The 14,017-nt window shown below is 38.4% G+C and overlaps 1 protein-coding gene across 3 annotated transcripts in view; it reads left to right on the forward strand.

Moving 5' to 3' along the window:
* The window catches only part of UNC80 (unc-80 homolog, NALCN channel complex subunit), a 233,058-nt gene that overhangs the window by 195,316 nt on the left and 23,725 nt on the right, over positions 1-14,017 (forward strand). For all 3 annotated transcript variants that reach the window (XM_044667510.1, XM_044667509.1, XM_044667511.1), the window contains 7 exons: positions 122-340; positions 3,618-3,818; positions 6,428-6,551; positions 7,514-7,639; positions 8,891-9,014; positions 9,799-10,005; positions 12,855-13,039. In XM_044667510.1, coding sequence (XP_044523445.1) covers positions 122-340; positions 3,618-3,818; positions 6,428-6,551; positions 7,514-7,639; positions 8,891-9,014; positions 9,799-10,005; positions 12,855-13,039 — 1,186 coding nt within the window. The remainder of the gene's footprint in view (positions 1-121; positions 341-3,617; positions 3,819-6,427; positions 6,552-7,513; positions 7,640-8,890; positions 9,015-9,798; positions 10,006-12,854; positions 13,040-14,017) is intronic.

Genomic DNA, 14,017 nt, shown 5'->3' on the forward strand with positions numbered 1-14,017 from the left:
AATTCAGCAGGAGGGGTTCATCACCATCTATTCCTTTTGGTCACCTGCAGCTGCCTGCCTGCCCCCAAGGCTTGCCCCACTTCACCAACCTTTTTTTATTCTTGCTATTATTACTCCCCAGGGAAAACCTACACTTGTTGGAGGAAGGTCAAGGTCTTCCTCGGGAAGAGCTAGATGAACGAATTGCTAGGGAGGAGTTCCGGAGACCCAGAGAATCTCTGCTAAATATTTGCACTGAGTTCTATAAACATTGTGGACCAAGGCTAAAGATCTTACAGAACCTGGCAGGAGAGCCTCGGGTCACTGCCCTGGAGCTGCTGGATGTTAAATCTCACATGAGGTACTGTTCTTACTGTCCAAATGAGCTATATCTCTAGGGCTAGGTGGAACTCCAGAGTGACAAATTGGGAGTAAAAACGTGATTTATTATCTTTTATGAGAACATCTGGTGGGAACTTGTTGTTTGGTTATCTTGCTAGGCATTATATGAAGTTATGCTTAATTCCAACAAAATGGGAAGGTTCCTGCATTGGGAAAGCAATACAAGAGAAGGGAAACAAGTTCCTGGGGACAAACAACCAGAAGCGAATTTTTTTTACAGTAAATATAGAAAAGTTAAAAAGAAAATAATAACATTTTCCTAGTTACTATCATAGTCAGTGCCCTAAAGAATATGAAAGAGAGCTTTCCAAATATGGGCATGAGATATTTTTCAGGTATCTTAAGGATTGTATAATGTAATCCTTATTGTCTACTAGGAGATGCTTTGAATACCAAAGTATTGATCATCAAAAAGAACCTCCAAATTAGAATTCTATTGAACCTATATCTGTCAGCTGTATTATTAATTATACACTCTCAGTGGGAAACACTAAACTACAATGCAGCATAATAAATATAAATCTCACAGAAAAATATTCACAAAAATTATCAAAACTATATTAATGACCAAACTTAAATTCTCAATGTCTTCTGAAAACATGGAGTATAGTAACTACATAGGGTTGAGTGGCCCCAGTCTATTCCATTATGGTGGAGCATCTTTAAAGAATCAAATGCAAAGGGTGTTTGACAAAAACTAAAGTTGTTAGCTGCGAGAAAATTTCATTCACCATTACCATCATCAATGGATTTTATAGGATATCCGGTTGTGTTGAATATTTTTATTGATATTATATAGCATATGCATTCTATAATATATGAGGTGTCACAAAAACTGAAGTGCAGAATGACAGGAGCAAAAGACAAATGATATGGCTTAAAATAAGAATGCATGAGTATTGAGAATTAGATCTATACAAGTAAGTATATGTAATTGCTGGAGTTCTATCTATAATATCAAAATGAGCCATATTTAACATCAAATAACCAAGCAAAGGTATCTATAATGAGATCCTATATTATAATTCACTAAAATGAAATTTATCATTATTGAACTTTGGTTAGCTAGAGGAGGCTTTCATGACATCAATATATCTACTTTGTGGTGAGCTAACATGAAGGAAGGTTACAAAGAAATGGAGAAGGGACAGAATTTATACAATGGCATAATGAAATACAACTCTTAGGAAAAGAATAATATGATTTAGCTGAGCAGTGATATATCAATAATGGACCTGGGTAATATGGCAGCTCAAGTTGAGCCAATCTCTTAAAGACCTGGTCTTTATACTTAAAAAAAAAAAAAAAAAAAAAAAAAAAAAAAGCTTAATGGATGGGTAGTGGTCCAAATAGAATGAAAATACCATTTGATATGGACTTGTTGAGGCAATCAGTATTCGCTATTTCTACACAGTGTAGATCACTGTATTTAGAGCCAAAGGAGCTCTTTGAGATCAATTAATTCAACCCCATTCATTTTGCAGAAGAAAAACCAAGTCCCATCAAAGTGATTTGGCCAAAGTCACATAGGTCATCAGTAGCAGGAATAGGATTTGAAGCCAGATCATATTGACTCCAATTTGGAGGTTTTTCCATTATACCAGTAACTGAGGCACATATTAGCCATTAGAGATGGCTGCCTACCTAGTTATCCAGGATTTTTTCATTGTCACATTCCATTTTATATAAGCTTACTCCTTTCCTGGTCACCTTCCTGATCAAAATCTGCCTACCCCAGAACCCATTTGCATAGAGTCCTACTACGTAACTTCTTAGCTAATCCCACATATTACTTATATCTAATGGTGACGATGCATATAATAAAGGGCTTTAGTGCCTTAACTCAAAAGAGTTAATTTGTGGAAATTTTAGGTAACAAGTTAACCCTCATTAAAGTCCTTTGAAGAAAAGTTAAATGACCACTTATCAGAAAGGTCCTATAAAGGACTCAAACCTCTCAACTAGAGGTTTGACCAATTGACCCCTGAACTTATTTCCAACTCTGAAATACTATGATTTTATAAATTGTAAGGGAAATATTTAGAGGGAGTTGAGGAGCAGAACAGGAAGGCATTTTATTGCCCTTTAAATCATATTACATAAGTAACTGTCTATGACTAATACTACTCTGAAGCATTCAAAAATCATATACTGAGCCCCAAATATATATGAGGTGCTGTGTGGGATTCACAGATGAATAAGACACAGTTCCCACTCTCAAGAAGCATACATTCTACTAGAAAAAAGAATATGTGCACCTATATTATAATATAAAATAGAATATTATAATAATAAGTGACTATAATAGGTGCTTCCTCTCCCCACCCTTCCAGCCTCCCCTCCAAAAAAGAAGAGAGATACATCAAGGAGAGATTTTTCTAGCTGGCTGGGATTAGGAAAAGCTTCATGGAAGTGATAGTCCCTGAGCTGGCCTTTGAAGAATGGATAGAATTTCAATAGGGATAGGTGGGAGAGCAAAGAAAGAGAAATATATTCCAGATATAGAGGTCACATAGTACAAAAAAAGATGGCCTAATTTCAGAGAAAAAGGAATAATTCATAGCAGAATCACTGCAGTATATAAATGGGGAAAGTGAGAGGTAGAGCTAGAGCCACCCTGTGGAAAATCTCAAATGCCACACAAAAGAGGGTATCATCAATGATCAACACATCTGTGGCCCCACAAGTTCTTACTGTGGATTGTTGGCCAACAACAGCAGAAAATTCAGTTAAGTTCAGGAATATTTTTATCTTGTGTTTTTTATTCAATTCAAATTATCTTTAATAATTTATACATTCATCTCAGCTAAACAGAATATTACCCAGAAAGCACATTGTTAAATTATATTTGGGAGAATAAGAACTTGCTATATATTAAATTCTGTATGCTTATTCTCAGAATAACAAACATGATTTTTTTATTCAATGAAAAGCTATATTCCCTGGATACAAGCACATGCATAAAACTTATTGTACATGTTTAAATACATATGTCTATACTCATATAGATATAAGCACATGTATACTATGATGTATGTCTCAGCCCTCAGAGGACTAGAAAGACTGTGAGCACATAACCATGGAAATTGAGAGTGTAAGATGGGGTATAGTTAATCCATTTAAACCAGTAATGAAAAAAGTCAATGTTTCTGAAAAGTGGGCAGCTATCATGCTGCTTTAGGGATAAACTAGCATTATGGAATCCTGGGTTGCTTCTTAATGAGCAATAATTTTAGGTTGGCGGAAATTGCACATTCCCTTCTGAAGCTGGCACCCTATGACACCCAGACAATGGAAAGCCGGGGGCTCCGCCGCTACATCATGGAAATGCTGCCAATCACTGATTGGACTGCCGAAGCAGTGAGACCTGCTCTTATTCTCATCTTAAAGAGATTGGATCGTATGTTTAATAAAATTCACAAGATGCCTACCTTGAGGTGAGCAGGTATAATGGAAACAAATATTTGGTCTGTCTAGTGTTACAAGCCTTGGTGGTCAAGCATGTCATTTTATCGATGCTACTGTATTGCACTGAATTGGAACAATGGGTCAAATATAACATTGCTGATATCATATGCCGTTATTTTTATAAGTTGCCTCCGTCATAAGTTCTCATTTGCAAAAGCAGGAGCAAAAATTCTTAAAGAAGCAAAGGTGGAAATCTCAAAATCTACTCTTACCTCTTACTATTATTAGTATAGAGAAAACAATGTTTTAGAGAAATGAAGTAAACTATATACAAAATTAAGCTAGGAGACAGCCTGAATTTTACACTAAAATAACTGAACATATGTGCATTTAATCCCATCTATGAGGCTAATCTGAAATTAGAAGTGTTCACGTATGAGTTCAATTTCAGTAACAACAAACATTTATTAAACACCTACTCTGTGTAGACTTTTGCTAGGTGCTGGGGGAGATACAAAGATAAATGAGAAATAAATCTTCCCTTAAAGAACTTTCAGCCTATCTGGAAATATAAAATGATTTTTTTACCTGATTTTTTATTTCTTTGGGAACTCCCAGTGAGGAAACTCCCTCTTCCAATGCAGAACAGCACATATTAAGCAACTTATAATCCTAAGTGTTTCCTTGAGCTTTGAGAATTTAAATGATTTGCCCAGGGTGACATGGCCAGTATATCTCAGAGATAGGCTGGAACTCAGGTCATGTTGACTCCAAGGTCATCTCCCATCCACCACCCTACCCTATATATCCAAGTTTAATACAAATGAGAAAATAAGTGCATAAGAGGATTATAAGGTTCTTTGAGATCAGATGAGAGAGAGGTCATTTTGAGTTGAAGGGATCACTTCTAGTGGTAAGGAATATTTGACCTTTATAAAAACTCTCCAAGCAAAGTTTAGTGAAAGTATTGAATGTGTTATACCAAACCAAAGTACAGGGTGTCTCAAAAATGTAAGTGCAGTTGTAAGCTTGTAAATTCATAAAGTAATACATGAAGATAGGTTGACCCCCAGAAATGGTCACAAATATTTTGTCCTTTAAAAAATGAATTTCCTTTGTGGAATTAATATCTCTGGTACCAAGCCAACTAGAAATTAACTCTTCCCAATAATCCTATGCCCTCATGTGCTGAGAGTTCAATTAATGAAGCAATGTGTCAACCAGGTCTAGTAAACTAGGGTTATGGTAACTATGACAATCAATGCAGATTTGGCAAAATCAAATGTGACTTGTTGAAAGCATTTCTCCTCCTTTCCAACTCACCCCAAAGTCTTGCTCAAAATTTGGTGATATTTTCTAAGTGTCATCCTCCAGAACTACTCTAATTTAGATTCTTCCACTCCTTCTCTTAGGTAAACTTTAGTAGTTTTGGGTTTTCAGAAGGAAATGCCAAAAACTTTTCCTAATGTTTGGTGGTAACATAATTTTGTCCATATTCTTTACCATGTCCCCTCCCATCTCAGCTTCTTGATGTTCCCACCTTATTGTCTGGAGTGACTGGACTAGGATTGATCTATTTTTACTAAATCATTAATATCTTAAGTCACTCTCTAGGTTTTTCCCCTCTATGGATCCTCTTAATCCATTCTTGTCCTAGCTTGCCCCCAGATCTTGTAAAGGATGAGACTGACTATATTGTTCTTTGTGGGTACCTTAAATGCTTCAGCTTCCAGGAGTGTCAGTCTTAGCTCTTTTATAAGCTATACATTTCCATTTCAAACTAGACAATCAAAAGATTTTCTTATTATTTGAGGAAGAAAAGACAAGCCACGTGACTCCTCTTCATGGAAAACTCTGAAACTGATGTTGGCTTTGGCAATGCCAAAATCCATTTATTTTAACAACAGTGACAAAGCAAAAAAAAAAAAATACAAAAATTAAATTCTCAGTCCTGAGCCACCTTGCAGTTACCAAAACAAAACAAAACAAAACAAAACAAAAAACCTACATCAAGTCATTTTTTGAAACTGGAACCTTACCATATCAGTTTAGATACTTGTCCTACCCCTCAAAAAATCACTTTTATGAAAGCCAAAAAAAAAGTATTTCTACACTTCCTTCTTTGAATATGATCTTCTTGACAGCAGCATCTAAAAAATGCCCCAAAACATTATTTTCTGATGTACCAGCCAATGGTATCTGTCCAAAGGCAGTCTAACAAGACCAATTCAAAAACGTAACATTCATTCATGTGGGTTCCCCTGCAATGACTCAGTCTATGAAGGATTTCCAAGATGACATTCTCATGACCCTCTTTCAGAGCAAAATATTAAGAGCTTAAAATGCAACCCATTCATCATCTTTGTTTTTTCTTCAATAGATTTTGTGTCATTAGTCAAGTGAGGCAGAAGTGCCTCTGCTACGTTTCCAATATCTTCTTCCCCTCCCAGTGTGCTCTGTACTTTTGGAACAACATGGGTAAAATCCATCCCGTGTAATGTACTTTGTTGTCTCAGACACCCATCCTGTCTTAAAATGTCTCCTCCTCCTGTCAGAACCACTGTGTCGCATTCACCTTGTCTCCAAACATCTTAGAAGGAGGAACAAGCAGCTAATAGCACCTACTGTTGTATTCCAGGCGACAGGTTGAGTGGGAGCCTGCCAGCAATTTGATTGAAGGGGTTTGTTTGACACTTCAGAGGCAGCCAATCATATCCTTCCTGCCTCACCTTAGGTCACTGATCAATGTCTGTGTCAATCTGGTGAGTAGCCAAGTGGCAATCTTCTGAACCTTTACTAAACTTCACTCTGCTATTGACTTCTTTGGACTGAAGATTACAGATCGATCACTTTGCCCACCCCTGCCCACCCATGGAAGCAGACTGCTCAGGTGACATTGTAAATGAGAAGGTACATTTTCAAAGTAGTTCATGGGGAGATGCTGGGACTGATCCCTGTGGTAATGGGTTTCAGGTATATTGCTTCCCACGCACTACTTTGAAAATTCACCTCACTATGTTGCGCTGAGAGTTGAGGGCTGCGAGTTGGAGAGTGGGGTGGTGGAGACTGCACAACTGGCTAATAGGAGGGTCGGAAGGGATATTTCAAATATCCAGAGGATTCTTTTCTCCAAGGTGGGGCGGGGAGTACAAAATGGCACTATGAGTTGGCCAGGCTAATGTTTATATGAATGAACCAATTACTCTACCATCTAAGTAATATCCAGAGTCTGGTCCTGAGGTTTTGTGCAATGTGTAGATGCCATGTTAGAGCATTTCATTAGATAAGAGCACCTTAGATTAGCTTGTTGCTTAATTTGTAGAGTAATAAACTCTGCATCGCTTGAATGCCTGATGCAAATAGACCCGTTGTCATTATCACCTTCATTAGAATGTTCACCACAAAATATTTTTTGAATAGCTTTTTGAATGAAGGAGTAAGTATGTCCAATCTCCTCATTATCAATAATGAAATGGCTTTTCAGTTCATATCTCATTGTATATATTTAGTTGGATCTAAACATTGTACAATACTTAGGATGGATTAATGGAGTAAACAGACCAGACTCCAGACATTACATGCCATAGGAAGAAAGCAACAGAAAAGACTGAAAGCAAAATGTCCAACCTTGTAATTCTATTTTACCAGTGAGTTTAACCCTTCAACTGTACCTGCATGAAAATGCAATTGTCAAGGCTGGTCATGTGCTCTGTTTGTATTTCAGGTGATGGGAGTGGTAGGACCTTCCAGTGTTGCTGATGGATTACCCCTTCTTCATCTCAGCCCTTATCTCTCACCACCTCTGCCCTTCAGCACAGCTGTTGTCCGGCTTGTAGCATTGCAGATACAGGTGTGACTGCCTGGCCTGTTGTCAGGCTCATTAATTTTGTGGTTGAGGCACCAGATCATGGGTGCTCTCTTTATTGCTGCAAAGGCTGGGCAAAATCTGTGGAAAAAAAATACATATCTACACACTACCCACTTCATGTAGGTTTAGAGCATTAGCCCTAAGATTAGTCTTCACTAGTGTTTCTTTCATTCTTCTGAAGATCTTGAAAACACCAGAATCACTTAGCCCTGAAACATTATAGGAACCTTTTCCAGTATATAGACATCACAGGAAAAGAAAATACCATTCACAGATAATCAGCTCGCAATGTTTGTTTAAAAAAAAAAAAGTTCATTATCACACTAAATATTGAAAGTCTGGCAAAAAGATTCAAAGATCATTACAAATACATATTCTTTTTGGTATTATCATCAGACTTTGAATATTTTAATTTTTTCTTTAATAAAAAAATTTTTGTCAGTTGAATATCTGTGTGTGCTTAGGATTTGTATCCCTATTTATTTCATCTCTGCCAGAAAGGCAAGTTCCTTGGCTTGTCTGCATTTCATTCAATTACAAAGAGAGATCATAGTCATCATCAAGGATTACTGTGTCCCAAAGAAGTGTACAAACAATAGCTGACAAATCAGTGTGAAGGAGGTGACTGGTCCATCCATCATCCAGCAACCAACCGCGTAGAATAGCCACCCAGAGCATGTATAGATTGTAGAGGAAAGGTTAAACCCAGAGCTATGATTGTCCCTTAGAATGCAACAGACATCCCTAAAATGATGCGGTTTCAGTTACCCATGTAAAGATATTATCTATTTCTTCCCATGTTGCTTAGCTCTTTCTGACTTGAAGAGTGCCCTGCTCAGGGGTAAGAGGACTTTTTAGTCAGATCTGACCTGAATGACTCTCAAGTGGCAAGTTCTCGTTCTCTTCCTCTTCATTCGCCTCTAAAATAGAGGGCATTGGCAGGTAGAGAGGGAAAAGTAAGGGGGAAATTAGTTCAATCCACAGCATGAATATTGTTTTCCATGTCATTTTCAAAGCTGTATCCCTTGCCACTCTCTTTTTGGGCATATTCACACTTATGGCAAGTGCATGATCAGATTTTGATTTTGAATGAATCCAGTGTCCTGCCTAAGCCACAACCATGCTCACAGTTTACAGGAGCAACAGAGAGAATCACCACCTTTGTTGTGTTATAAAAAAAGAGAGGGTAGAGGTCAATTAATATCTCTTTTTTTTTTTATTATTACTGCGCAGGCTTTAAAAGAAGATTTTCCTTTAAGCCATGTGATCTCCCCATTCACCAATCAGGAAAGAAGGGAAGGGATGCTTTTAAATCTGCTCATCCCATTTGTGCTCACAGTAGGATCTGGAAGCAAAGGTCTGATTAATTTAATGAAAGGAGATACATTGTTGTTGTTTTATTATTGTTGTTATTGGTATTGTCTTCCTAAATGACCAATGTGTAAGTTTCTTCAAAGGCTTTACAGGAAGGTTGCCTGAGGGATTTAACCAAAGATACCTTAGGAAGTGTTTCCTTTCTTTTCAGTAGTCACTCTGGAACAACAGTTTCTCTACTTCACTTTCTGGAGGAGATTTTTCCCTTTGGAAATGATTCAATACACCATAAAGTCAGGAGGATGTGGCTAAACTTAACTAACATTGATGGAAGAAGGGCATCCATATAGGGAAGGCATTGGAGGGTGGAATCTCTCTGGGGGAGGGAATGTGTATTGATTGTTTTGGCTACCAAAGAGTTGATTTTAATTCTGGAAAATGTCACATAATCATTTTGCATTCTCTCTCTTTCTCTTTCTTCTCCTTCAACTTCTTATGGGGATTTGCCCTTTTGGGGAAAGAGTTTATCTCAGGGATAGGGGAAAAAGTCAATGAATATTTGAAAAGAGAAAGCAGGTAATTTGTATAAGATCACTAAGCCTTTCATGTTCTGCTATGAAAAACGTGCCTGGCCACAATAACGTTGTCTTTGTCCGTAGGAGGAGCCGTGCCTCTCAACCTTATGAGATGGAGGAAAAGTCCTCAATGATAAATGTTCTAGTTTGAAATTGAAAATAGACTTGAATTTACTGTGTGTAAGGAGGGAAAGCATGCATTTTGATTGGTTTTCTTTCCACTTCCCTACCCCAAATTCTGCCCTGCTTCAGATAGCCCATGGTTAGAGCAGCCTGAGGTCCTTCTGCTGCTCCAGACGGTTATCAATATCCTCCTACCTCCTCGAATCATTAGCACGTCCCGCAGCAAGAACTTTATGCTGGAAAGTTCCCCAGCACACTGCTCCACCCCTGGAGATGCTGGGAAGGATTTGCGTAGGGAAGGGCTGGCTGAGTCCACCAGCCAGGCTGCATATTTAGGTGAGTAACAAGCTTTGCCATGACAAAAGAAATCAGTACAATGCTAAACACCAAAAAGAATGAAAGATGAAACAAGTCCAATATGACATATTTTGGTGGTGGGTTTTTTTTTTAAACAGATTATTGGCCCAATTACTGTCTATGAATGTGTCTTCAAGGGCATCATACCTGGTTTGCTTGATTTTTAAAATGACATTTGGAAAAGTAGAGAAGGCAGCTACAGTGAGGCCTCTCCTTTGATTATATCAATGAATAACAAAATAGTGATCCACTGTCCTGTGACTAACATGAATTCCTAACCTAATCTAGACTACTAGGTTCATAATTAACTGCTGGACCTGCCTCTCCAAACTCATGTCTTCTTATGGCCTAATGCAACTCTTCATTCTAAGGAAGTCCTTTAACCTGATCTGCTACCACTCATCCCATGCTCATTCTCCTTCTCTCTCTTTCTGTAATGTTGATCCTGATCTGCATTATTATGGTCCCACGAAATCAGATCCTTGGTCAAAGTGATGGCTAAAGAACTCAATTATATATGGCAGCAAAAATGAGAATTGGCAGACAGGAGGCAATGGGGAAAAGGAAGCCTGGAGAAAAGAACAGTGCAATAGCTGAGGCTATATCCCCAACACTTCTCTTTCTGTAGAATATTTTGGTCATTTCTTGAAGCAAATATAAGAGAGGTTAGGAAAAAGATAAGAAAAGTGGTGACTGGGACAGAAGAGTGGGCAGAGCTACCATGGTAGGAATATTTCTGTTTGGGTACCTGTGGCAAAACCATGCTACCCTCCTCCTCAGAGAGATGATGGACACAATGTACAAAGTGAGAAGGATAAGATAATAGATTTAGATGGGTCCATGAGGGTGTTAGTTTTGTTTGACTATGTATATTTCTTGTAAGGATTTTGTTTTTTCACTTTAGAAGGGAGTACAAGAGGAAGAAAATAGATCAGATTTTTTTAATGGAAATAATTTTTTAAACCCTTACCTTCCATCTTAGAATCAATACTGTATATTGGTTCTAAGGCAGAAGAGCAGTAAGGGCTAGGCAATGGGAGTTAAGTGACTTGTCCAGGGTCACACAGCTAAGAAGTGTCTGAGGCCATATTTGAACCTAAGACCTCCCATCTCTAGACATGGCTTTCAATTCACTGAGCCACTCAGCTGCCCCTGAAATAAATTGTTTAAGTATGTTTGAAGTTGATAATTAAGGAGAAGGAAGAAAAGTGTATATTCATAACTAAATTGCATTGGTGACTTAGCTGCCATGAAAGTGGAAATATGTGGCTCAGAACTGGAGACAAAAACCACCAATAAGACTGAGCTGGATTCAGATTTGATAAAAGATGAAAGAAGGCAGTAAACATGAGATTTTACTGCCTTAGTGGCTATTTTTGGAGAAGACACACAAATAAAGCTCATCTTAGTAATTAAAATAGGATCTTCTCTCAGACACTTCCCAGCTGTGTGACCCTGGGCAAGTCATTTGACCCCCATTGCCCACCCTTACCACTCTTCCACCTAGGAGCCAATACAAAGAAGTTAAGGGTTTAAAAAAATAGGATCTTCTCCATACTTCAGTTGAGAAATCCGGGTATGATAAAAGCTAACTTCCGTACCTAGGAAATTAGGAAATTATCCATTACTGGCCTCAGAAATAGAAAAAAGGATGGCCTTAAAAGTTGGTGCAAAAGAAAAAGCAATTAGGAATCCCTGAGTGCAAGAACTATTTCATTTTTTTTCTTTTTGTGAGTCAACCAATTAATAACTGTTTATTAAGCACCAACTATGTGCAAAGATACCAAGGCAAAGATTGAAAAAATCCTCTACTCTCAAGGATCAAAATATTCCTAACACTAAACATAATGCCTAATAGATAGTTGATGTTCAATAAATGTTTGTTGATTGAATTCCAATAATTAAGCATTTATTAAGTGTTTCTGAGCCAGGCACTATGCTAAAGAAAAAGAAAGTCTCTACCCTCAAGGAAATTACTTTCTAATGGTGAAAGACATTTAATACATAAAAGGGAACTTAGAAGAAAGGGCAGAAGGCACAGTGGCAAAGTCCATAGAAGGAAAGAGGCTGATCTTGGTCATTCCTTAAAATGGAGGTTTCAAGAGGATTTCTCAAATGGAGGAAGAGGGGCCACGAGGACAAAAAAGAGAAGGAAGATGACACATGGTGGCATGGTCCAGAGCAGGGGTCGGCAACGTATGGCTCTTGAGCCATATCTGGCTCTTTTGAGGGCCAGATATGGCTCCTTCTGCAGGAGGCATAAAGTCAATTTTTTTCAGGCGCTCTCACGAAATTACATTTTTAAAAATGTGGTGTTTATGGCTCTCATGGCCAAAAAAGGTTGCCGACCCCTGGTCCAGAGGGTTAAATCTGGCTGGTCTGGGTCTTTGCTCAAAATGAAGGTTCCAGGAGGAACTTGTTCATTTTTGCTTTGGAGGTCTGTGATAACATGGCTGTTTGTTAAAACAAGGCCATATAACTCTCAGAAAATAAAAGATTACAAATCATGTTTTGAAAAATCTCCTTGGATTCTTTTCCTTATTTCTTACATTGGGGTCTTAGAAGATCTTGGCAAAATGTATTAGAGAAAAGTATTTAAGTTACCTTACTGCAAAAGATAGAAACTAATTCCTGTGCTTGCTACATTTAAACAAGGCTTGAACACTTATAAAAAGACTGAAGGGGGAGAAAATCTGCCTCTGAAGTCCCTGACTTTGTGGAAAAGCTCATGAGTTATTTGTTAGCTCAGTGTGATCACTGTAAGCTCTTTCTCACCCTAATACCAATGCTAGCTCATCATGCCTTTTTTCCATTCTCTCCACCTGCAGCTCTGAAGGTGATTCTTGTTTGCTTTGAGAGGCAGCTTGGCAGTCAGTGGTACTGGCTGAGCCTGCAAGTCAAAGAGATGGCACTAAGAAAGGTGGGAGGGCTGGCCCTATGGGACTTCCTCGACTTCATCGTTCGAACTCGGATTCCCATCTTTGTGCTCCTAAGGCCCTTCATTCAGTGTAAGGTGAGGATTTCTCCTCTTGAAGTTGATCCACTTACCAAATAGTTCCTAACAACTAACCATTCATTCTCCATGGAAAAAAATAGCATTAAACTTGCAATTTTTTTTAACCCTTTACCTTCCATCTTAGAATCAATACGGTATATTGTTTCCAAGGCAGAAGAGCAGTAAGGGCTAGACAATGGGGTGACTTGCCCAGGGTCACCCAGCTAGGAAGTGTCTAAGTCCAAATTTGAATCCAGGATCTCCTGTCTCTGGGTCTGGTTCTCAATCCACTGAGCCACCCAGCTGCCTCCAGTTGTTGCCATTTCTACTACAATGTTTAGATAAAGAATCTAGAAAGAAATACAGGTTTTGTAGCATATATCCTGACAGTCAACTAAATGAAGCTCAAGAAACACTCAAGAAATTAAAATTCCAAATGTTCTCCACAGACCAGGCATTATCACAGAATCTCTGAGGCTCTGGCAGATCCCAGCTTCCAGACAGGAAAGCCCCGGGGCAAATGGTTCTCTTCAGGGGAAGTGATGGACCTGGGTTCAAACCCCAGGTGTGCCACTGACAAGCTAGGTGACTTAGGGCAGACTTCCCCCATTTTGGGACATTGTTTCCTTTTGTACAAAATGACTGGCAAAATCGAGCCAAGAGGTTAGGCTAAGAGTGGATGCCGAGTCCTCTGGTCCCTTGGATAGGGTTCTTGGCCACTCTAACAGGGTTCTTTTCCTTTTCTGGGTCACAGACTCCTTTGGCAAGGTAGGACCCATGGAGTCCTCTTCTGAATAATGTTTCTGAATCCATAATGCAATATGCATATGGTAACAAAGGAAATCAATCATAACAAGAAGCAGTTATCCAAGTATTAAATAAGAAACAAGTGGTTAAGAATCCTTGTACTATAATGGATAGAATTAGACTTGTAGTCAGGAAGAGCTGATTTCCAATCCTGTGACTCTGGAAAAGTCACATAACTTCTATAAACTT

This window comes from Gracilinanus agilis, chromosome 3 (assembly GCF_016433145.1).
Source record: "Gracilinanus agilis isolate LMUSP501 chromosome 3, AgileGrace, whole genome shotgun sequence".
Lineage (NCBI taxonomy): Eukaryota > Metazoa > Chordata > Mammalia > Didelphimorphia > Didelphidae > Gracilinanus > Gracilinanus agilis.